Source organism: Coenobita brevimanus, chromosome 79 (genome assembly GCF_032717465.1).
Source record: "Coenobita brevimanus isolate Jiangsu-jjx chromosome 79, ASM3271746v2, whole genome shotgun sequence".
Taxonomy (NCBI): domain Eukaryota; kingdom Metazoa; phylum Arthropoda; class Malacostraca; order Decapoda; family Coenobitidae; genus Coenobita; species Coenobita brevimanus.
Genome location: NC_137032.1, coordinates 31,974,178 through 32,000,534, shown reverse-complemented (window position 1 = coordinate 32,000,534; position 26,357 = coordinate 31,974,178). Strand labels below are relative to the sequence as shown.

Genomic DNA, 26,357 nt, shown 5'->3' with positions numbered 1-26,357 from the left:
ATCTTTTGTTAAATTGTTGGCCTTAGCTAGCTCATGTGAAACTAAATTACCAAGATCATTTTTAATTTGCATGGTTATTTCGCCGAGATTTTGTAAATCACTGACATCGTCCAAATCTGTGACTTCAACATCGCTAACTTCCATTTTGACATGTGCAGGTATGTCACTGTGCCGTTCTTTCATGTGTCTTACTAAACCAGTCTTGTGCAGGAAACAGTTACCACACTCCTCACAGTCAAATGTTTTGACCTCAGAGTGGCTCTTTAAGTGTCTGTTCCGGCTGTTGCTGCGGGGAAAACGTTTGCCACACACGATGCACTCATAACTTTTGATACCAGTGTGCATGACAAAGTGTCTATCGAGTTCATTGTTAGTTCTGAATGACCTCCCGCATGTCTTACATTTAAAGTTCCTCACCTCAGAGTGTGTGAGCGTGTGTCGACTTAGCTGGGAACTACGCGCAAATAATCGACCACACTGCCTGCACTGGTGTTCCTTTAACCCCGTATGAACAACGCTGTGTAACAAAACCTCGTACTTGGACTTGAACATCTTCCCACACTCATCGCACTTAAACTTCCTCACCTCAGAGTGGGTCAGTGTGTGTCTGTTGAGGTTGCTCACAGAAATGAATAGCTTGCCACATTCTGCACATTCATAGTCTTTCACTCCAGTGTGGATCCGATAATGCTTGCCCAAATCGCTCCGGCTTTTAAAAGACTTCCCACATTCCTCACACTTGAACTTCCTTTCAACCCTGTGATTGTAGGTGTGTCTGTTTAAGAGGGCACTACAGGGGAACCGCTTGCCACACACAGAACACTCATAATCCTTGACATTTGTGTGCGTCTTGGAGTGCAGGGTGAAGTCACTCTTACGTGCAAACAACCTCCCGCACTCCAGGCACTCAAACTTCTTCAGTGAATGAATTACTGAGTGCTGGACGAGGTGCCGCTGCATGGCAAAAAATTTACCGCAATCGGGACACTGAAATTCCTTAACGTTGGTGTGCGATTTTAAGTGTCGTGTGACATTTGACTGGCACGAGAATGTCTTGCCACACTCGGGGCACTCAAACTTCTGGTTCTTTACTGTATCTGAAATACTCGGTGTTACGGCCTGTGATTTATGCCGGTGCTTCTTCCTCCTCTTCCTACACTGTTCGCTTACCTCATCTTCGCACTGTGCACTCCTGTCCTCGTCTAACTTTGCACTATCCCCCTCTTTACACTGTTCACTCTTCATGCCTCTGCACTGTGCACTCCTGTCCTCATGTACCCTCTCCTCCTCTCTGCACTGTTCATTCTCTCCTTCTATGCATTCTGTATTTTCAATGCTGTATTTTTCATCCATCATAACACTTCTGATTTTATAACTTCTGTGCTTCATCTGATTCACTTTACCATACCTTAATTCTTTCACTTTTACTTGGCCCAGACTACTGTCCTTTGTGAGTTATTTCTCATAGTTCAGTGGCAGAAAGAGACAGTGCTATGGCTTGTGCATATTTCTCACATTTCAGTAGCAGAAAGAGACAATGCTATGGCTTGTGCACATGGCTCTACATCTTGTCATGTGTTCACTTTGCCATACTGTAGTCCTTTTGCAGCTTATTTTATGATGCCACGTGGCAGAAAAAGGTAGTGCTATGGCTCTTCATCTTTTCAATAGCACTTCTTTGTGACTAGCACCATATTCTAGTGTTAATTTTCTGTTATAGCTCAGTATTCAAGATGGAGAGATGGCAATTTAGGCCAAGTTAAACCATAGTATAGTACTGTACCTGTATATATCCAAAAATGAACATATCCACTGACCAAATACACACACATACCATAATACTGTACTGTATGAATAATTTAGGTTGCAGTATGGCTATAATTTTACATGTCTACCAAATAATTCTACAAATGATGTGTCTGCCCTCCTCTCTTCCTATTTCTCCAATCTTTCCTGTCACTTCATATTGCTTTTCTTTCTTTTACAGGTGGCTTTACATTGAGTGACAAGCCAAATGGGTTCCTGTAAGCCAAGAAACCATTTACTACGCTGGGTGGTAACCATATAACCAAACCATACGTGTTCCCTACGTGTCAACAAGTGGGTTGGTGGAGGATTAGTGCCCCTCCCCATAAAAGAAATAACTCAAAGTCAAATGGCCACCCCTTACGGGATTGTGGCATCTGGCAATAGATAGATAGATAGATAGAAAATAATTATGATACAGTACCAGTCTATTCCTATGGTTCAACATCTACTAGCCACAGGTTCCAATCTTATAATAACTACTAGAACATTCTTACAGTTCAATGGTTCAGTAGATCTAAATTTTCTACAAATACATATCATTTTCACAAAACCTTCACTTTGGTGTTGCTGCTACTCTCAGTGACGTGCAGTAGTGGTGGTAATGTGGTGCTTCAAGATACACACAGAGGAGGCAGGGACAACAGCTGTAGTGGGGGTCTTGCTGCTGTCACAATACTTGCAGTCTGAAGCCAGCTGTGAACCTGAAATTAAATAATTACTATCATCATCATCACTTAGAAATACCTATGGTAACAGTTGAAATAAAATAGCTGTAGTGGCATCCTTTTACCTCTCACTACCTGCAGTCTGTTGCCAGTTGTGAACCTGAAATGAAATCATTGGTTGGGGGAAAAAAAAGAACACCCAACATAAGTTCTAAATTCATCCAAATTTGTTTCAAATAATTTTTAAAAATACAGTAACTATTCCCCTGTACAAAGGAAAAGGGGAAAAAGAAGTGTTTGACAATCATAGGGGCTTTTGTCTTATTAGTGTGCTAACAGGAAAAGTGTATGGTAGAATACTTATTGACAGATTTAGGGAAATAACAGAGGAATTACCTAGAAAAGAACAGGGAGGTTTTAGGAAAGGAAGAGGCTACATAGATCAGATATTCATTCTCATGTCTTTAGTGGAAAAGTTTCTAGACAAGGGAAAGAAGTTGTATGTGGTCTTCATGGATTTGGAGAATGCATATGACAGAGTGGATAGACAAGGAATATGGAAAATATTATGAATATATGGAGTAGATGGGAAGTTGTTGAATGCCATGAAGAGTATGTGTTAGGGTGCTAAGGCTGCAGTATGTGTGGACAGTGAATTAAGTGAATTTTTCTATCTGAAGGTTGGATTGAAACAGGGATGTGTCAAGTCTCTATGGCTGTTCAGTCTGTATATGGATGGGGTTATAAGAGATACAAGGTAGGGCAGTGGATGTTGGAGTGGCTTTAATGAGAGAGGGCAACGTTTGGAAAGTCCCTGTACTGTTGTCTGCAGATGACACTGCATTGTTGAGTGAAGACAAAGGGGAACTTCTAGGCCTGATGAATGAGTTTGGAAGTGTGTAAAAGACAGAAGCCGAAATCACAGACGAGCAAGCAACTCACTCAACTAACTTAAGTCATACTCTGATACATCACATTCTTTTATACTCACCCAAAGTTCTTCAATGGATTTTGAGCTAAAGACGATTCTCACGATAATCAAATGTTTTCCCTGACGTGATATTGACCTTAGTAAATCGAGGTGTGTGGAAGTATTATGACAGGTGTTTATCAGCTGGCGTCCATGTAAATGTTTTGGTTGTTCAATCAGCGATTCAGCGTTGCCAAGTTGCCGATGTTGATAAACTGAATATTAAATTCGCTAGAGGCTGAATTTCTCAATATTGCTGGTAAAATGCAAACAGCTTTGGATCATTGCTAAAATAACTAGAATAGCTTGAGGTGTTATATTACTATTCAAACAATTTAATAAAATGCTGCTAAACTTAAAATCAAAAAGTGCAAAAATGAAGCTAGACATAAAGAGGTTATTCACCATTAGACTGGTTGGTTACGTCAATAAACCATTTAAAACATTTTACAAGTTGTGATATCATTAGATTAAATACCAGTGTAATTATATCGAAAAACAAATTCGTAACACGGCGCTAGGATGTAGCAAGACAAGTGATATAATGCTGTAATCGTTAGTGACTACTGTCATTCTCAACAATTTCAGTTCCTACGGTAGATGTGGTGATTAAACTTGCAAACAATTACAAAATTAGTCTAAGACTGTTAAGAGTGAAAGTTAACAATCTTGTGTTAAGAGTGGAAGACACCAAACTCAGCTGTTATAAACGTGAGGAAGTATCTACCTATTTTCTCGTCTTCATCCGTTAAACTACGGTTTGTGTCAGTAAGGATTCACTTTTCCTACTAAAATGTTGACACTCTATTAGTCTGGACACTTAAATCTTTCTTTTCTTCAAAACTTGAGCACCACAGGACTCTACAAGCATTACCGGTACATGATCATTCCACTCTGAAAAGGTGTTTTCTTGGATGAAGTGTTGACAGTGTCTGATAGTCTTTATAGGTTAGTGCATTTTTTTTTTCTTTTAATGTTCGTAAGTGGGAGGGTACTGTTCGTTATTGTTCCGTGCAGTGTATATAACTTTGATTTTATGGAACAGGAAGTTAATTTTATCGCCGAGCATTGTTTTACTAACATAATCTCATGGAGTTTCCTGTCTGCTGTACTGAAGGTTTGCTTTATAATCACACCTACCTTCACCATTGCATGGTCATGAGGCCAACAGAGTAGCTCAGCAGTAGCGCTCATGCTTCCTGACTGTAGGGCTGGCAGTTTGAACTCACACCAGGGTAGTGTATTTCTGGTGAGAGATATATTAGTAGTGGTCTCTCCAATGCTTTCTTTTTGCCGTGCAGAGCTATATGGTCCATTGTTCCTAGTTCGGGGGATTCACCCATTTTAGTATTAGCTATTGTTTATTTATTGCATGGTCATGTAGTGGTTACTGAATGTGTCATGATCACCTACAGTAAGTCTTAATGCATGATACTGTTTTGGTGCAGTTTTTACCTAAGGCACATTTTAGTTTGCATGCTGTGAGGCAGGTTATAGTAATTTAGGTGTCAACACTCCTTCAGTCAGGTTTCCACCACTAGGTATATGTTTTTAAACTTTGTACATTTGAGTTTGTTTGGTGCCCTGATGTGTCCAGTTGGCAGGATCTTTAGTAAGCATGCTGTCGGAGAAGTTCAGGCAGATTTCTCAAGCATAGCAAAGTGGGTTTATTTTGTTTATTCTCTTCAGTGTGGTACCGTATGTGGTGGCAACCATCATCCACTCATTTGATTTATTGCTGCCTACTTCGCCCTTCACCTCTATTATTCTTTTCCTGTGTCTTCCCTTTTCTCTTCCTGTTTCTCCCATCTTTCCTGTGACATTACCATACTCCTCTTTCCTTTTCAGGTGGCTTTACATTGAATGACAAGCCTAATGGTTTCCTGTAAGCCAGAAAACCATTTACAACACTGGGTAGTAAACTTATCACCAACTTATACATATTCACTGCGTGTCAACAGGTGGGTTGGCAGAGGATTAGTGATCCTCCCCATAAAATAACTAACTCAAATGGCCATCCTTTATGGGATTTTGACATCTTGCCATAGAGATAGATAGACTCTTCAGTTTTTTCTGTCTAAAATCAAATGTTAATTACATGCAGTGTACCTAGTACCAATGTTTTTTCCTTAACCCCTTCGCCCCCGTAATGTAATGTTTCGTTTGCCTTTGCTACTTTCAGACGATTTTATTAACCTCCGGAGTGATAATCTGAAGTCTATCTATCTATCTATTGCCAGACACCTCAATCCCGTTTGGGGTGGCCACAAACAAATCGCCTCCACGTCACCCTGTCCCCCGCCATTTCACTGCCCTGCTCCCAACTCACACCCCCCTTGCTCATATACCTCTCCACCCCATCCCTCCATCTCATCCTCGCCCTCCCCCTCCTTCTTCCCCCCTCCACCTCACTCACATACACTCTCTTCGTCAGTCTCTCACCCTCCATCCTCTCCACATGGCCAAATCACCTCAGTGTGTTCCTCATAACGCTTCCTATCACATCCACATCCACACCACAACGCTCCTTTATATCCTCATTCGTCAGCCTGTCTCTCCATGTGACTCCACATGCTCCTCTTAAATAACTAATTTCCACTGCTCTCACTCTTGACTTGTGTCCTTCCAACAACATCCAAGCTTCACTTCCATATGTTAGAGTTGGTATCACAATACTGTCATGTAGTAACTTTTTCACTTCCATGCTCACTTCCCTGTTTCTTATCACTGCTTTCAAAGAACCAGCAACCTTTCTTCCCTGCTGTACCCTTTCAAGCACTTCACTTCAGAAGTGAGGGGGTTAAATATAACTTTATTTAACCCTTTCAATATGAGACGTCTGAAGAAAAATCATCTGGAGATAATGACGGTAAACAGTATAATATGTCATTGTAGTGAACAGGTTAAGAACGTGAGTTTGTAAGAAAACAGCCTGAATCACTGCACAATTGTCCAAATATTTTACTAAGAGGTGTTTTTAATCTTAAGTTTACACCTGAATTTTTGAAACCATGAGTACACACAGCATAACATTATGTCGGTTTCAACAATCCATCCATCCATTATCCAAACTGTTTTTGTCCCATCAGGAGCAAGGGGATCCAGGACTAGGCAAGGTCCATCATTTATGGCAAGGGTGACCATTTTTTCTTATCCCTGAGTGGCATTGTATGAGACATAAATTCCAACTAACCCTCAGATATGAACCCAAAGTCAGGTTAGAGCACTTATGTGAGCAATAAACTCAAACCACTTCTCGGATAACCCTTACAAGCTCAGTTGGATTGGACCACATTAACCCAGTAAACCACCATGCATTATTTGGTTATGTGGATACCACCAAGTGTAGTAAATACAGGTACCGGTAGTTTAAATGATATGTCCCGTTATACTTTCAGAGTTTTAGGGTATCCACATGTTGGACTTCAGTAGCTCGGACAGCGAAGATGATGTGAACTTCTGAGAGGCTTGCTACCCAGTGCTAACAGCTGCGTATGAGAGGAGAGGAGAATGTGAAGAGGAAAATTTAAAAAGCACAGACATTCTCTATATGGTCCTTATATCTCTCCATCCTATCCTTCTATCTTATCTTCAGCCTCCCCTGTTCCACTTTTACCTTCCATCTCATACAATTATACTCTTAGTCAGTCTCATTCTCGTGACAGTCAAACTATCTCAACATCAGTAATATTTTCAGAGGTTTAGAGGTGCCCACATGCCAGACTCTAGCAGCTCTGACAGTGAAGATGACACAAAATTCCGAGAGGCGTGCGACCCAACGCTGGCAGCCAAGTATGAGAAGAGAGGAGAAAATGAAGAGGAAGATAATAAAGACATTGATAAAGAGGGAAACACACAAAAAATTGCCAGCACAAACTTGGATGATGCTGACACAGAGATGAGCGAATCATTTTTGTTGCTACAGAAGGTCAAGAAGTCTATGGCAACTCTGCAGACTAAAAAAGGTACCGTACTGAATTTATATCTGGTGCAGTGTGGTGTGGTGCTTGATGGGGGCTTTGGTGCTGAGAGGGATGCTTTTATGCTATGGCACCAATATAACTGTGTGGCTTCACTGTCTGGCTGTACAAATGTCCCTCAGCTCCCTCAGTATCCCCTGAAACAAGACTGTTGTACTTCAGGAGAAAGGCAACTTCAGCTAGTACGGTGCTTTCATGTTGTGAAACATTTATATAACCAGGCAGCATAGCCACCCAGTTATTTTGGTGCCACTATAAGCAATCATCCCTCTCCAGCACCAGCTGGTACTGTATATTGGCAACTCATCATGACAATTAGCAGTGTAATTGTTAAGAGTAGTTTTACTTATGGTTGGGCCGATTAATCGGCAGGTAATCGGCAGTCGGCCTCCGATTAATCGGTAATCGGCCATTTGACCAAATAAATGAGGCCAATTGGTTGAACAAGCTTATTTCTTTCTTTTATACTAATCTGCTTAATGTAGTACTGTCGGTACATGAGTACTGTATGGTGATGTTACCAAAACTCTGATACCTTCTCCAAAGCATTTATTTCAAGCAAGTTCCCATACAAAACTATATTAGTTACCATACATTATCTATGCAGTATTAGTTTTATGTGCTCCTTCTGGTTATTTTTACCATTTCCCATATTACGGAACAGATAAACAGATAATGAAAATAGAAGAACTGAGTTTTTCATCTTGTTATAGTTCTTCATAAAGATTAACGAAAAGGAATGAACGAAAACTCTTCGTTTCAGAACTTTTACAGATGCATGTGTTGTAGGGAAATAGTAGATGTTGGTGACTTGGTGTGTGATATACAGTATGTTGTTGGTGTGTCATGTTTTCTCGTGGATGTTCAGGCAGACTCTTATATTTTTGTGCAATTAGAAAATTACAATCAAAACATACTGGTATGTGTTTTTTATTGGAAATAAAAATCAAGAGTGGTATTTAAAGCAAACACACACTGTATTAAGATCGCAGACAAAGAAGTTAGTAGAGGGTTTGAGAGAGTGATACATTTTTTGTACACTACCATTTCTAGTAGCATCTAGGATCACCACAAGAACAAGAAAAATGGCAAATTCTAACAAATTACAACCACAATGCACAGAATGAGATGTTGCAACAACACAAAACTAGCCTGTAGAAGAGTGGCAAATGACTAAAACTATTTGCTTTCTGTACAGATAACGGTTGGGCAGTAAGCAAAATCAAACATAACATAGGGTGATGTCTTTAACTTTGTGCTACCAATAATTTCATGAAGATTAATCACATTTAAAATATCTTAATAATTGGCCGATTAATCTGTATCGGTCAAATATTGACTACCAATTAATCAGTAGCAAAATTGTTTATCGGCCCAACCCTAGTTTTACTGTAATGCATTGTGACTTAATATCAGAATGGAATACTGGGATGGGTAGCTTATCACAAGGACTCAGCAGTTGTTTTGGATGTGTGCAGGGTGTGCATTGATCAGACCCATACGTGGTGATGCTGGTGGTGGTGGTGGTGTGGTTGGTGGCAGAACCAGCATTGTCCTTAGCCACTCTACCTCCACACTCTCACCTTACTTGGCCAAGCAGCTCTCAACCATATTGGACAGGTTAGTGTTCACTGGGTTGCATCTTCTCATTTAACCATTTAGCTCAGGTGACATTTATTGTCTCAAGAGGCCAAGCAGGGAGAATGAAGAATAATAGATGAAGAATAAGAATGGAATGGGAGACTGAGGGTGAGATGAAGGGATAAGGGGAAGAGGTCTGTAAGAGAGGGGGTGTGAGTTGGAGAAAAGGCAGCCTAGACAGGTGGGAAATAGGTTGGAGAGGGCATAGTACTCATCATCATCATCCGGACCTCCTTTCCCACCCTAGGGCAGGATGAGGAGTAGCAACGTCCAGACAGCCAAAGTTTGCCCAATTCAATGGGCCACGCTTCCATTCACTTGACATTCAAGCCTTCAAAATCCTGGCTTCATCAGATAGGCCAAAAAAAATGTTCTGCAGCTTCACATATTATCTGATAGAGCCAGTTTGAATGCTGTCACATTAAAAAGGGGTGCCAAATCCCTGGTTTTGCACTTCCAGCTTTATGAAAATAATGTCTCTCACCCTTGTAGTTGGAGAAAAAGAAAAAGTTTGGTCTGTGCACCAGTGTGGTAAGGATGACAGGGAAAAAAGAACAGTTTGTGACAGCCTAACTGGAGGAGTGTTCAGAATAAACAAGGATGTGGTAGTGGTCACAGGTGACCAAAATGGCCATGTAGGTAGGTAGGTGGAGATGGGTATCAAGATGCCCTGAAAGAGACAAAACAGACTTGCAAGATATCAGTCAGGGAACGTATATATAGCCAGTTGATAATGCACTGCTATGTATATCAGACAGAAATTCAGTCAAGGACATAGGAACGATATGGTAAGCAGTTTGTAATCTAACAGCAATTTTTTTTTTTTTTTTTTTTTTTTTTTTTTTATGTGTCCGACTCTGGGCAAAGGCTTCAGGGCCTATATCTTGGGGGCAGTAGCCTATCCCAAGGCCCAGTAGTCCTCCTACACCTCCACATGTCACCACTTTGGCGCTAACACCCACCGTCCATATTGAATACATGCTAGGGCTGTCTCATACAGGACTGGTGTATTGGTATTAGCGGGAGTATTTTTACGACATGTCGGCGGGTCATCTGGTAGATCAGGAAAGTCTGCTTTTAATGAAATTCAAATCCTTAAACTGTCCCCTGCCCCAGCCAGGATTCGAACCTGGGTCCATCAGGACTGCAAGCCGCCTCTCTACCGATTCAGCCACCGCCTCCCCTTGTATATGAATGCATGTTTAGTCAGTGAAACATGAGGGGGCATTGTTACCTAGACCAAAAATGCAGTAGTTGAAAGAAGAGGCTGTTAAGGAACTTTTTCAGGTGGTAGACTGCAGAAGAAGGGCAGCTTCAGCCTGTAGTCCACCAGGGTCACATTCAGATGAGCCGACAACAGCGACAGCCACAGTGCCAAACTATTTTCATTTTTGTTTATCTTTCAGAAATGTAAATCTGACTACCAAGAAGGAATACATTCCAAAATCCGAAGGGCAGAAGACAAGGGCAGACCAGAGCTCTGTTTGTTTACTGAGGAACATGAAGTTTGAGCCTGAGGAGAATTATGAGGATGAGAGGAGGAAGAGGAAGAGAAAGGCAAACAAGGCACAAAGGAAGTCTGCATATTTTGATAGTTCTGATGAGGTGAGTAACTATGGGGAGAATCCTTTACAGGTACAGTTGATTTGTTTTCTTTGGGGGAAATTTGGCCACTCCCACAACTACATGAAATTCAGTGTTCCATAGTTATGATAGGACTGAGCCTCCATGGTTACTAGTCAGATAAATTCTACAGCCTGAGTACACCTGGCCATCATCTGCACTAGGAGGGGATTTAGAATCTTTGTCAAGTGAAAAACAGACTGACTGTAGTGGTTATAATACTCTAGTTAGAGTGACAGCCTTGCATAAGATTGATCCCCAGGAGGTGACTAGAGCTTGTCACTCATGTAATGCCATCAGGGGAAGCAAGCTGGTCATCTGCCTGGAAATGTACTGGACTGTGGTAACTGGTAAGCCAGCTTCAGGCCCCTACACCTCAAAGGGGAAAAATGGGAATGGCTGTTTTTAACTTATTCTACAAGTAAGTCAAGGGTGAGTTCCAAAATATCACAACTTTATCCTTCCAACTGGGATTGTAAATAGGAATAAGTAGCCAAACTAGAGAGATGGATGAGGAGGGTGTATGTGAGTGAGGTGGAGGGGGGGGAGATGGAGGGGGAGGCCAAGGAGGAGATGGAAGGATGGAATGGAGAGGTATATGAGAGAGGGGGGTGTGAGCTGGGAGCAGGGCAGTGAAATGACGGGGGACAGGGCAACATGGAGGCGATTTGTTTGTGGCCACCCCTTATGGGTTTGAAGGTGAAATTAGATGTATAACTGTGCAGTATTTGATGGAAGAACAGTTAATACCAAATTACTAAAAGAGAGTTTGCGTGTACAAGAGGAGGGTGTCTTTCAGTGCTGCGATGTTGCTGTCACCAAGAGATCATTTTGTACAATGTTGCCAAGAGAGTGTTTGGTGTGCTCAGTAGGAGGTTGTGTCTTGCTGCTGCAATGTTGCCATCACCAAGAGAATATCTTGCTCTATGTTGCTTTAAGTGTGTTTATGCGCACAGGAGGAGGTTGTAACTCGGTGCTGCGATGTTGCTGTCACCCCACATTGGCTCCTCAACAATGCACACAGCACACCACCTCACCCAAAGAACACCAGGTTAGTACAGTAGGATATCCTGTTCACTAAACTCATTTTCTCTCAATTTCTCAATCAGATTATGACACTCTTAAGGAAACTGCAATATAGAAATTGGTCATGGTACAGGTGATGTTTTCTGTGGACTGGAAGCTAAACTAAGGCCTATGTTCTTGTCAGCTAAGTAAGTTCCCTAACACCTTTTCATGAGCAATTTATTTTGTTTATGAAACCTCTTGGCACCTAGTGGTTTAGTGGGTAATTAAGGCGCTCCATTTGGACTGAGCCAGTGCAGGTTTATATCCAAGGGGTGGTGGTTAATTGCTTATGTAATGCCACTTAGGGATGAGTGAGGCTGGTCACTCTCATCTTAAATGTCAGGACCAACTTGCCTAGCCCTGGGTTCCTACTCTTCTCATGGGGCAACTCTGGAACAGATGATGAATGAATGAATGAAACCTTACTTTCTTTCTCCATGTTACATACCTGGTACTTCATTTTGTTATTGCAATTCTTGGCATAGGTAATGTGCAATAGGTTATTAAACAGCCATATCCAAGGAAGTTCCCTAACACCATTTCCTAAGCAACTTACTTTGTTTATTCCGCCTTACTTCCTTTCTTTGTGTTACGCACATCATTTTAATATCACCATATTCTGCATAGATAATGTGCAAAAGAATATTAACCAGCTGTATCCAGAAATAAATCACTAAGCATGAGGTGCTAAGGAGCTTCCTTACCCAGTGAGAATACAGGCCAAAGTGCCAAAACCAGCTGATAACATCCCAACAGTTGCTGGAAGCTGTTGGGGGGAAAAAGCAGCCGAGATGTGTAAAAATATTTATGACATTGCAATAGTTTCAGCCTGGACATTGACACCATGTATTTGTGACTGAATGGTTCTTGTCAGGTGTGGTTGTGTGACAATATCCATTTTACTCCAACTTGGCCAAAATTGCCATATCTCAATGTTAAATGCCAAATTGCATCATTAGATAAGCAATAGATTGTGGTGCTAGTCATGAAGAACAACTAAGGAAAGAGTGTAGTCCTAGTATTGTCTTTTTCTGCTACTAAGCTTGTAGCCACACTTAATTTCTAATGGTAGCCTTTCTTCTTCAACCTAAAATGGTAACTGTTCATGCTCTTTGTAAATACTGCAATATGAGTTGTATTGTCATATGCTCTCCTTTAGGTACCTGTATTAGTATCCTGTATGATATTGTATTTTAGGTACCTGTATGAATATGTGATGAGGGAGAGGCGAGATGATGGCAGTATTGTTGCCCATGTTCGTGAGGAGGCAGGTGATGCACAGGAAGGAAATATTACTGCAGCTGTTAACATTTGTACAGAGCAGAGAGGCACAAACACAGCAGTACAGAAAAGAGATACAACATTCCTGCAGGAAGACATTACAGTTCAGAAAAGAGACATGGGAACACAACCAGACACAGTATTGCAAGAGAGAGAAATAGCATCACAGCAGAAATATACATCATCAAAGCAGAGTGTCAGTGCTTCAAAACAGATGGGAGAAACTCTAGAAAATATAGACAGTACCACAGAATGGAGGGAAAGTGCTTTGGATGGTGCCTCAGAGCAGACAAGCGATACACCTGGACACTGCCAGCCTGCCGAAACTCACAAGCCAAAGATGCCAAATCTGTCTATATCCACCCTTAATAATTCTCTAAAAAATGGTGAACAAGTTAGAATGAATGGCAGACAGAACTCTATGGGACCTGGGAATGAAAATGATATAATGCCCAGCAGTAAAAAGTTGAGGAAGCAGTCAAGGAAGAGAGGCAACAAGCACAAGAAAAAGGCAGGTTCAGAAGCTCAGACTAAAGAAATTTAATAACTACTGTAATAATATGTAAGGTGCCCATCAAAGATGCAGGAGGAGGAAAACTGCAAGAAAAGGTGAGAATAAATGCCATCTATCTATCTACCATCCAGTCCTTTTTTGCTCCATCTGGAGCATAGGGACTTGGGGTTAGGATATTCAGCTGCAAAATTTAAAGCAAGGGTAACTTGCCTTATTTACCTTGGAGGGACATTATGAGTAGGAAACCCCTACTTTCTCTCAGATGTGAACCCCATCCAGGTGGAGCACCTTAACCAAGATCACCAGGCATCATTTGGTTATATGGTTACTATTCAGTTTAGTAACTGGTTTCTCGGTTTATAGGAGACCATTTAGCATGTCACTCATTTTGTCCCCCAGAGACATCACTAAATTGATCAGGTGGATTGTAGGAAGGGGGTGAAGTTGCAGAGTTGGGTATAACCTTCATTAACCCTATTAACCCCTAGGCTGTGGTGGCCTTAAACATTTCCTGTGTCCGTGGTGTGGGAAAACTGGTTTTAAAAAATCGTGTTTTCATCATGTGTTTTGACCCACTTATACCTGACCAAACATGATAACATTTTAGTCAGACAAAGTTTACACTCCACAATGACAATTTGTGACCCACTCATCAAGCATAAGCAAGCACTAGGTGCAAAAAATGATTAAAAAAGTTCACATTATTTCACACGGCTGTTCCAAAATGTATGATGCAGTCTACTGATCGACATTTCCAGAATGGTATATGCAGCTGAGGGGTTAAAAGGAGTGTTTTCTTGTGCCAAATAAAATTATTTGGAGGTAGAAGAAAAATAACAAAGATGTAATTTGTTTAATGCATTGTATTTTCACTGTCAGCATTCTAAAAAAGTATATCTACACTGACATAAAACTCAGACTACAATACAAATCCTGGGCACTGAAGTCTTTTATGGCTGCCCTATTGGAACTACTCTGGCCATTATTAAGTGTAATTCAGTCTACTGTATGTACAATAATATTATTTTGGTCATTCGTTAGTATACAGTATATACATAATTCAGTTATTTACAGCAATAAAACATTTTATTAATATAGCTACAATTTATATATTTACCAACCTACCAATAGTATTTTGTATTGGTCTAAACCTACCTTCATTGATGCCCTGCCTACTTAACGTGCCTCCGTGCCTCCTTGCATGACTGACATTACTACACCCTTATCCACAGAAGAACAAGACCTTATCAAACATAATTATGGGGAGACCTAGGATGGAATAATGTGAAGCTTGTAAATAAGGATGTTTATGTCTGATGCTGCTGATGAAGATTGATGATGACTGAACACTTCCAGCTGCCCTCCCTCATCCCCTCCTACTCCTCCCTGGCCACCTGAGCCTGGTACTCCTCCTCAAGTTGGTTTAGCTTCTGTTGCCATCCAAGAGCATCCACCAGCTGCCGTATTGTGCCCACCAGGTCCCCCAGCAGGAGTAGGTCCCGGGGTCGACTACCCAAAGTCCCTGCCGCCCCCATGTTAATGAGCACACGCGGGGTCTTGAGGCCCACCCCTTCAGCAACACCAGCGAAAGGGTACACCTGAGAATAAGCATAGTTGTGGTCTCATTTAATTCGCTTTCACTGAACATATTTTGACTGTTGCTGTTATGGCACTAGGCTCAACTGCACATGAACTCAGTGGGGTGCTAGCCGAAGGTGCTTTTCTGCAGCCCACAATCATCAAGGAGGGGTGAGGGGTGTTTGAATAACTATACAGCTATGTCACTTTATTATATCACTGTCTTCATGTAAAGATATCCCTCTCCAGCACTATTAATATTAGAAAATTGTTAATGAACACAGAAACACTGTTTACATAACTTGTCACTGTGGATTTTTTAGTAGTCAGGATGTGCAATGAAGAGTTTCATTTTGTTTTTGTTTTTAAAGGCCCCAACATGCTCACATGTATCAGCCTTGGTCACCTAATGGTGGCTCTCTATGCTGCTCGATCTCTAGCAGCCTCCCTATTCAGTCCATTACCTCTGACATCACGCTCATTTACTTCATCCCAGGTCATTTTCGGCCTACCTCTCACAGCCCTACCCCTAACATTAACACTTCTCACTGCACCTAATTATCATCCCCCATCCTCTCCACATGCCCAAACCACCTCAATCTGCCTCTCCTCATCACAACATCAATACACTCCACTCCCATCCTACCTCTAACTCTTCCATCGTAAACTAAACCCTCCCAGGCCTCGCACTCAAGGACGCACTGCACATCCACCTAATCATTGTCATTTCTGTAAGTCTGTGCCTGCGAATACCCAGGCTGATTAATTATCATCAGCATATATCATTTTATATTAAGAGAACAAAATGAAAAAAAGATGTCTTTTGGCTGAGGGTTTTAAGAGGTATTACCATATACCATAGTGCCTTTACTGTCACCTGACAAAGATATGGAACTCACTTTCAGCTTAGATGATGGCCAAGGGTGGTCAGATTGGAGGGTAAATTTGATCAGTAACTAGGAGACATTTCCTGTCTCATTACCAAGGCTCACTGAAGTACCCACAACTGGAAGTGACTCAGTTCCATTATTGTACTGTAGATGAGAATAAACTGGTTATAATTTATCCCCCATCTTACCTCCAGTGAAGTGCCCATCACCAGGAGTAGGTCAGTGAATGGTGTGAGGTTGTGGTAGTCCCAGAACTTCTCGGGCAAGTTCTCTCCAAAGAATACGATGTCAGGTTTGACTTTGCCCTTGTGGAGAAAAAATGTTAGGCAATGTTTGGTGGGATTTACTTCACATCATCATCATTACCCTGACCCTATTCCATTATCATAATCATCATCATCATCATAGCCTTATTCTGTCATTATCATAACCTTCAAATGAACCCAATTTCACACTAAAAACTGAGACGAGAGAGAAATATTTGTCCAGACAGAGAGATAGGGAGAGGGAGAAATACTGTATTTGTCCACAGAGAGAGAGAGAGAGAGATTTGTCCATGTGTACTGACCTTACACTTGCCTTCTTGGCAGTATGGCACCTGACCCTCCAATATGGCAGCTTTAACAACATCAGAGTTGTGTACGTGTCCACACAGCGTACACGATGCGCATGCAAACGTACCGTGAGCCTCCATTAGTTTGTCTTCTGGTACACCAGCCACTGCAAATTTCATCATAATAAGTAGCAACATCACAATTATCATCATCACCATCAGAAGCATCACCATTGTCATCATTAGAATTACCAATTTTCCTTATAGATATGCTGGTAAGATAATGCAGAAAAGTCTAATTCACTGGTAACTAGCCTATGCAGCCTTACCTAAGGCTAACCAGATCTAACCTGGAAAAACCTCTCAACTGCTTTAACCTAAAGTAACCCAGTCCACTGCAACCCGATGTATCATGACCCAGTGACCCTGAGGACATTACTTTGAATTTAATTCCTGCCATATCCTGATGATTTTATTCAGCTTAGGATAGACTTTAAATATCAAACTGGAGGAGTTAGATACAGCCTTATTAAACTCCTTTTTGTATGAGAGGTCTTTACTAAGTTGAATAAAATTATATGGTAGCAGCAAGAATAAATAAACATGACATCACCCAGAAAGGCTTAAGCTAACCCATCACACTTCAACCCAACATAAGCTAAAATTGAAGACTGACATCGTTCAAGTCCATCAATATTCTGCGTGTAGACCACCTGCAGTTTGCCCTCTTCGTGCAGCAGTCGTAGGAAGTGGTGGGCAGTTGAGGGGGCATACCTTACTCCAGGGTACAGGTCCTGTGCTGCAGGACAAAACTGGAGTCAGTACCACTAGTGTAGGACAAAACTGGTCATACATTATGACAAAACTTTGGTCATTATAGCAATGCAGGATAAAACTAAGGTACACCACTGTAGGACACAACTACAGTCAATGCTTCATTACAGGACAAAACTAGGGTCATTATATCTTAGTGGTGTTGGTGTTGATCGACCCCAGTCTGTCTGGTGGAGCAGACCCATCAACCACAGGCAAGCAACTGCCCCTGCAGGGTTGTCCCATGCAATGAAAGCTGACAGCACCTCACCACAGCAAGGTGTGGCAGGGTACAATGTGGAGGTTTGGCTCTTGGATGGACACTGCATTTACATCTCAACCCAGTTAACAGGGGCACCATAGCTGGCTCACTTCACCACATTATTTGGTTATATGGTTACCACCCAGCATTGTTAATGGTTTCCCAGGTTACAGGAATCCAGTAGGCTTGTCTCTCAGTGTAGAACCACCTGAAGTGGAAAGAAGAGTAATAAAAAGTGACTGGAAGGAAAGGGAAAAGTAGGAAGAAAGGAGGGCAGACACAGAGTAGAAAAGACGTAGGCAACATTTCATCACCTACTGCTAACGACCATAAACATAAACTCAGATTAATTTCAACTTTGTTCAAGCATGTTTGTTTACCTAGTGTATAGAATGGTCGAGGATCCATCATGAAGTAGTTGATATCAAATATTGCCTCGGGGTACGGCAGGTTGTATTTTTGAAGGTTATGGTACAGGCCTGTCCCTGGAGTCCTGTGAGGAAAATAGCAGCATTGGGTCATATGAGAGGAGCATGTTGAGTTACAAGAAGAGACAGACAAATTAGGAAGTGAAGGAGCACTGTGGTTGTGAATGTGTTGGAAAGCATTAGAGGTATCTTGAAATGGTTTGGCCATGTGGAGAGAATGAGAGACTGACTAAGGGAGTTGGGGGGAGGGGAAGAGGCAGACTGAGGATGAGCTGGAGGGATGGGGTGAAGAGGAAGTAAAGGAGGGTGCTGTGAACTGTAGAGGCAGCCTGATGGCAGAGGACAAGTTGCCATGGAGGTGGTTCATTTGTGGTCACTCCTTTTGGGATTAAGGCACCTGGCTATAGGTTGACAGACAGATAGACAGGATTGGCTGAATGAATGACTGATTGATAGAAAAAGATAGACAGATAGGTTATATGGTTGCCACCCAATGAAGTAAATGACATCCTTCCCTATAAACTATTACAAAGGAGCCAAGAAAGAAAGAATACTGCCTAAATAAGTAAAATAACCTTAGTGTGTTTATAAAGAACTGCTCTTGAGGCTTAACTGGGAATTATAGAAAAAAAAAAAGTGAGAGAAAAAAACAGACTCACCTAAAATCAGGAATGCCTGATGGTGTGCTGATCCCCGCACCCACCATTACAAACACATTGCACACTTGCCCCTTTATGAACTTCGCCAAATCATCAACATTCTTCAGAACTGGTGCATTGTCCCTGGATGATGACGACCACAACTCACAATATCCGTACCACACACAACTGATTCTCCTGTGTGAAACTGCCCTCATATTTAACATCCCCTTGATGCTGAATTTAAAGACTCCTGATAGAACTGTGGCCATTTTTAATACACTTACTTATGGCCCTTATGGTGTTGCGAATAGAAATGCTGTAAATGTTTTTGTAATAAGTAAGATTAAAATAAACAAAAGTCTAAGCTAAGGTTCATACTCTTACAAATGTTATTTGTTTTTAAAGGCTCCAACATGCTTGCATGCATTGGCCTAGGTAATCTGATGGTGGCTTTCCATGCTACTCAGTCTCTGGAAGCTTCCCAATTCAGTCCCTTGTCCCTGAGGGCGCACTCAACGTTTACGTCCCAGGTCTTTTTCGGTCTACTTCTCACAACCCTACTCCTAACGTTAACACTTCTCACTTTCTGCACCCAACTATCATCCCCCATCCTCTCCCCATGCCCAAATCACCTCAGTCTACTTCTCCTCATCACAACACCAGTACATTCCAATCCCATCCTACCTCTCAGCGATTCCATTGTAAACTTAGCCCTCCCAGGCCTCCACTCAGGGATGCACTGCATATCCACCAAATCACTGTCATCTTTGTATGTTTGAGCCTGTGAATATCCTCTTCCCATACTGCCCAGGTCTCTCTACCATACAGCATTACATTCCTACCACATGCCACATACAAAGATCCCTTTGCATGGAGGGAAAGCCCTCTCAGGGTCAGGAACAGCAACAGCTCCCAGAACTTCTTCCAACCACCAAAGGGTAGACCAGAGAACTCATGGCTGGAGCAGGCTGATCATTCATGTCAAGCGATACAATACTAATGAGTGGAAAGAGTCGTTGCTTGGAGAGTTGGATGAAGGAACCCACGTGAGTGGAGTCGGAGGGTAAGGCTATGCACCCCTCGACATTTGCCCCCTTCCCCCATGATGTACAGTATGCCATGAGCCACTTATTTATCAATGGGGCTACAGTTTTTGAGTTTCTTAGTCATTTGTACGGTCACTGGACTCTGTAATATTCACCACTCATCAAATACGAGTCTGTCTTTTTGATGATGTTATAAGGGCTGTTCTGACTGGAAACCTCGTCGGCACTGGCCCTTTCGTCGTGGTGTGACGTGCGTGTGTTTGTTTATGATAAACAGCTGATTCGGATGCTGGCCAGTTGGGCGGCAAGTCATCTCGGTGCATACCAACAGTTATTTTTCATACTTATTCATATAATTCCTCCGTTTATGATATTTTATTGAATATACGTGAAAAATAAACATTCAGCCAGTAAGAATACAGCAGGAATATTTTTCTTGCCGATTCCGATATCAACAAAAATGCAAGTACTGAAGACAATACCTGCGATCGGTTGACTGAAATATTTATCATTGAAAGTTATACAAAGTACATACTATACAACAAAAGGAGGTGGTGGGCCTTTTTAGTTAGAAAGTTTATAATGAATCCAGAAATTTTCTAACACTGCCACCTAAAAATAAGAACTGTATGTGGCAACTGCAACTTGGTGCATTGACTGGCAAAGATCCGTCCATTCATAAAACATTGCACGCAATCGCAATTCATTCCTTTTCCCATGAGACGGGACTACCAACTGCTCATCACATTTAAGACGAGGGTGACCAGCCGGACTAATAAGTCCCAACCACCCTTGGACCTTGCTGGCTCCGTCCACTTGGAGCACTTAAGCCAATGGGCCACATGGTTACCACACAGCGTAGTAAATGCTTTCCTTTGACTTGTCCCTCAATGTACAGTCACCTGAAGGCAGCGAGTGCGTGGATGGTGGCCGCTCTTATCTTACACCCACCTCTGAAGAAAAATAGTTGGAAATACTCTAATTGGACTTCGTTCTTAGCCGTCATCCATATTCTCTCGGCCTTCTTGGGATGTGGCGTAAGGCAGGAATGTAGTTGACAGGTAGATGGCCAACGCCATCATCCCCATCTCAGCCTCTGCCGCCTACCGTCAGCCTCACCCTCAGCCTCACAATCACCGCCATCCTCCCTTCAAATCATCAGTCGTACAGTTTCCATTTTCACACAGTATACTCTCATGCTCACCCGCCCCCCCCCACCACACCCCCACTGCCATTCCTGAACACCTCACGCCCATCCCCCCCTCCCCACACGCCCACTACCATTCCAGACCTCTCCACGCCCATCACCTCCACACACACCCACTGCGATTCCGGACCATCTCACCCATTTGTGTTTCCCCCACGCCCATTGCTCCCCCTTTTTATACTTTCATTGAAAGGGTGGGGGGTAAATTTTGAAATACACCATCTTTATTATCAAATCACTAATCCTTCTACACCCATGCTCACAGAGTATACTCCCTTGCACCAGCCCCACCGTTCACCACCAGCATTCCCGCCCATTCCATCCATTGCTCAACACGCCCATTTCTTCTCCATTTGCTTGTTTCATGATGCGACGCAGGTCAAGTGGTCGACGAACACACTTGTTGCAGGAAAGACAAGTAAAGGCGAGTGCAGGAACTCATGTGTCTTACGCATTTGTAAAAATATATTGTGTTTCTGTCTGTAGTCAGACGCCTTAAACCAGTGGTTCTCAACTCGTTTCAGGTCACGGACCACCAGCCCAGTTAAAAGAAATATCATGGACCATTTCATTTTTGAGTAATGATTAATAAAGCATAGACAACAAACATTTTGGTTTGAAAAATATTTCTTAAATAGGAATAATACAATAAAATGAATGGGCAATTGTTTCTATCTATCTATCTATTGCCAGACGCCTCAATCCCGTTTGGGGTGGCCACAAACAAATCGCCTCCAAGTCGCCCTGTCCCCCGCCATTTCACCGCCCTGTTCCCAACTCACACACCCCTCTCTCATATACCTCTCCACCCCATTCCTCCATCTCATCCTCGGCCTCCCCCTCCCTCTTCCCCCCTCCACCTCACTCACATACACTCTCTTCGTCAGTCTTTCACCCTCCATCCTCTCCACATGGCCAAACCACTTCAATGTGTTCCTCATAACGCTTCCTATCACATCCACACCACAACGCTCCTTTATATCCTCATTCGTCAGCCTGTCTCTCCATGTGACTCCACAGGCTCCTCTTAAATAACTCATTTCCACTGCTCTCACTCTTGACTTGTGTCCTTCCAACAACGTCCAAGCTTCACTTCCATACGTTAGAGTTGGTATCACAATACTGCATTTTCAGTAATTTTAAAAATATATGCACCAATCTCCAGTTTAATACCAGATATAGTGAACGTCCTGTGGACCACCCAAAAAGTCACCATGGACCTCCAGTTGAGAAACACTGCCTTAAACCACAAACAAATCTCCGTGTCACCCTCTCCCCTGCCATTTCGCTGCCCTCCCCCCAGCTTACACCCCTTCTCATTTACCTGTCTATTCAATCCATCCCTGTATCTCATCCTCGGTCTCCCCCTCCCTGTCCCCCTTCCACCTAACACATACATTCTCCATCCTCTCCTCATGTCCAGGTTAATCTCTCACTCTCCATCCTGTCCTCATGTCCAAGTTAAACTCTCACTCTCCATCCTTTCCTTTTGTTCAAGTTAAACTCTCACTCTCCATCGTCTCCTTTTGACCATGTTAAACTCTCACTCTCCTCCTGTTCTCGATCTTGTCCAAGTTAATCTCTCACTCTCCATCCTCTCCTCTTGTCCAGATTGTATTTACGGACTATTAACTGAGATTATGGACCGTATTTTTAATGCCTTTAAAGATATCGTAACACGTACAGTACACCTTCCATAACGATTTGTTCTTATATGTTACTGATGCAAAATGTTTCGATGATAGAATTATATAAGTAGCACACAAGAGGCTGTTAAAATGTTAAGGAAGAGGTACTGTACAACGAAGCTTCCTGTCTACCTCTATCTATCTATCTGTTTATATATCAGTCCCCAGGCATTTTAATTCCTGAAGGGTTTGTCACTAAATAATGGCGTCCTTGTATTGTCTGCAACGGGATTGCCATCTCCTGCTCACATACCCTCGCTCATGTACCTCTGCACATGATGCACATCCCTCCATCTCATCCTCGCTCTCCTCTCCCCTCCACCTCATTCATACTTGTAGTCAGTCTCTCATTCTAGCTTCCTATGCCAGTCACCTAGAGTATGACTCAGTCTGAAATAGCCTTATAAATAAGTAGGTATGTCGTTAGACAGACAGACAGACATTTTATACTAGTCCAAATCTATCCCCACCCCCTTGACCCCTACCACGCGGGAACTATTTATAAAAAGTGATAAAAACGGGAGGCTGCGACAACGGTTATACCACCAGTACCAACACTCACCATCACCACATTTTAGTCGTATAGGCTAAGATGAGGTGCGTAAGAATGGACATTTATACCTGCGAGGTGAAGACAGGATTCCCAGGGTTTGATTGATGAGTGAATGGGTATGACCCATTTAATATTCTAGAATTTTGCTATTATCTCCTTACACACACACACACACACACACACACACACACACACACACACACATATATATATATATATATATATATATATATATATATATATATATAGATAGATAGATAGATAGATAGATCCCATTGGAGCCCGGTGTCCATAGTATTGGACAGAACTGGGATTTTTCAAGTCTTTATAAAGTAGGGAACCCCCGGGTAGGGACCTATGAGCTTCGCGACTATGAGCCGATAGGCGGAGGGCGGTACGCTTAGAGCCCTCCCAGTGCAGTGCCTCGCCCAGCACCCCTGGGATCCAATGGGTTAATGACTGGAAAACCTATCAGTCTCTTTAACCCTTTTGAGACCAGTGTCCAGAGTATTGGACAGAACTGGGATTTTTCAAGTCTTTTTATAAAGTAGGGAACCCCCGGGTAGGGACCTATGAGCTTCGCGACTATAAGCCGACAGGCGAAGGGCGGTACGCTTAGAGCCCTCCCAGTGCAGTGCCTCGCCCAGCACCCATGGGATCCAATGGTATATATATATATATATATATATATATATATAAATATATATATATATATATATATGTATATATATATATATATATTGCTCTTTGGATGCTACCTCACCCCATCGCCAAGGTGGGAAAAGGGATCTGAATGATGCTGATGATGACTAACCATTTCATCCGGATGGTGTGTTGTTCTTGATATTTGCAGACGATTTTCTTCACGATAGGAGGGACCTGTCTAACGTGAGGGATTAGATCGGTAAAGCCCTCGCTTAGGGCTGATCGAGTAGTAGCAAAAATAAACTATAGACGCCACAGTACTCGGATACATAAGTCCTGGCTGCGTAATTTTCCCATACAACCAAACCAGAGGACTTTTTTTTCTTTTTCTCTCACTTCGTAGAGTCAGCAAGACAGAGTGTTTCTCCAAGGTGGAGTTACGTGGAGAGCAAAACCGCGGCGACGGCCACCGTCCGCGTCGGGGAGAGAACGGCCACCGTCCCTCTCTTACCTGCTGTCCCAGGGTCAAGCGGAACCTCGGCGGCGCCCCCTGTGTCCGTCGGGGAGGGAGCGGCCACCGTCCGTCCCTCGTCCGCTACCCCTGTGACGCCCGTCAAGGGTAACGTCCCTTGCTTGCCTCACCCCTCCAGAGGCCGAGTGGGACACCCCTCTCGCTCTCCCCACAGAGCCAGTCCCCCGGAGGAGTTGCAGCTCTGCAGCCAGCGCCCCCTACATCACCCCTCGCTGTCGGACTCCCAGAGGAAGAGACGCCGCAGGCAGCCCCTGACGGCCTCTTGTCCCGAGCGAGGCCGCAGCCCCTAGCCACACAGGGGCGTCCCCAGGACTCCCGGCCGAGACCTCCCCAGCATCACCAACGAGCAGTCCTTCCCCAGGAACAGGCGCAAGGAAGCGCGCCTGCTCGCCCTGTTCGGCCCCAGTCCTGAGGGCCGACTTACCCACCGAGGCCGCACCAGGGAAAGGCCTCCCTCTTCACCCCCCAGCAGCCCACCTTGGACGACCCGGCCCCTGACGGCGGTCCCGTGCCTCCTGCGGGGGAGTACGCCTGACGGGACCCCTCCCACTCCTGGACGACACCTGTAGCAGCCCAGTCACCGGTAGCCCAGCTCGGGTCCTTTGTGTCTCAGAGAGTGTATTAATCTGTTCATTGTATTGTGTTTAGTATTGTGTATCTTTGTGGCAATATACATGTAAGGTTGGTTGACCCGAGTTTTTATGCCCTGTTCCAGTAGCTCGTGCCCAGAGAGCTTGGAGTTGAGCTCTGAACACGTTTCATAACAAATATGAAGGTCATAATAGAAATAAATAAAATAAGGGAGTAGGGAGAAATGAGAGAATAGGGGGCAAATGAAGGATGATGGAAAACAGTAAGGCGAACAGGGATAAAGTGGGAATATTGTTCTCACTCTTACCTATTATCAGAGTAATTTGAAATAATGTAACACTTTCTTCCTCAAACAATGTCCCAGTCACTCGAGATTGTGTGTCAGCAGTATAGTTGCTTGGCGTAATAAATGTTTACCCATACGGCGAGCTATTTTTGCAGGGAGCCATTGTACGAGACGAACTGGGACTACATTTATAAACTCCCTCCATGAGTTAGGCTAGGATTTGTTTATACTGTATATGCGCTTGTCTTCACTCCGACATCTACCAGACACTTCATTGTCAAATTATAGTGAATATTGAAGCGACAGAATACGAAAAAACAAGACGGTATGTGATATTAGATGGCTTGTAGAGCTTGGTTCAGCCTGTGTATTGGTTAGACTCCTATATAAATATTCAACCCTAGTACATGAGGGTCCGTACTTCGCAGGGAACTTTTCAGCCACGGTGTAACAAATATACCATTCACTGATAAGATTTTAAAAGCAGTCTTAACTTGTGTATCAATGATTTATCCAAATACTATCACTGGTATTCCCAGGGAACATGTCGTTTGTCATTAAAGGAACTGTCTAGAATATCTCATTGTAGTTAAAATGACGTTTAGATTTTTTGTATAATTTCCATAACTATTTGCCGGCAGTTAAGTAGAAATATAATGCTATCACAACTGATAATAATGGATTCCTTATGCATATTTATTGGCTTAATTTATTTTGCATGATTTGGTAGTAGTCAGTTTAATACCTGTCATATGCCATTCCTGTCATATCCGGATGATTTTATTCAGCATAGTAGAAAAGGTAACCGATATAATGCTTGTTGACAACTTCACGTCAGGCTAGTCCATAATGTCGTCACGGGGGAGTAAGTGAGGGATTTTACCTCTCATATGTATTTTCCCACCACATACATGACTCTTCGAGGGTTGTTTTTTCGGCTTATAGTACTTCATAAAATATGTTCTAAGCACCATACGCGAAAGGTTAAGTAAAAGCCTTAAAGCGGCGTGTGAGAGAGGCATTAGAGAAGGTAACCGCCCCCATCCTAAAAATAGTGGTAGCCTTTGCGCACCACCTGAGGGCTGTGGTAGTG

General features: G+C 42.8%; 2 protein-coding genes across 2 annotated transcripts; one reads left to right on the top strand and one right to left on the bottom strand.

The window, feature by feature from the left end:
• Positions 1-4,182: 4,182 nt before the first annotated feature.
• On the top strand, positions 4,183-13,791 carry LOC145408964 (uncharacterized). The gene is made up of 5 exons (XM_080279541.1): positions 4,183-4,212; positions 7,142-7,409; positions 10,472-10,670; positions 11,645-11,739; positions 12,954-13,791. Exons 3-5 carry the CDS (start codon positions 10,566-10,568, stop codon positions 13,579-13,581), a joined length of 828 nt encoding a protein of 275 aa, XP_080135667.1. The 5' UTR covers positions 4,183-4,212; positions 7,142-7,409; positions 10,472-10,565; the 3' UTR covers positions 13,582-13,791.
• A 240-nt stretch (positions 13,792-14,031) lies between these two features.
• On the bottom strand, positions 14,032-19,016 carry LOC145408940 (NAD-dependent protein deacetylase sirtuin-3, mitochondrial-like). The gene is made up of 6 exons (XM_080279521.1): positions 18,735-19,016; positions 18,028-18,140; positions 17,249-17,371; positions 16,588-16,739; positions 16,208-16,324; positions 14,032-15,149 (listed from the first exon to the last, which is right to left on the bottom strand). Exons 1-6 carry the CDS (start codon positions 18,983-18,985, stop codon positions 14,928-14,930), a joined length of 978 nt encoding a protein of 325 aa, XP_080135647.1. The 5' UTR covers positions 18,986-19,016; the 3' UTR covers positions 14,032-14,927.
• Positions 19,017-26,357: the final 7,341 nt, after the last annotated feature.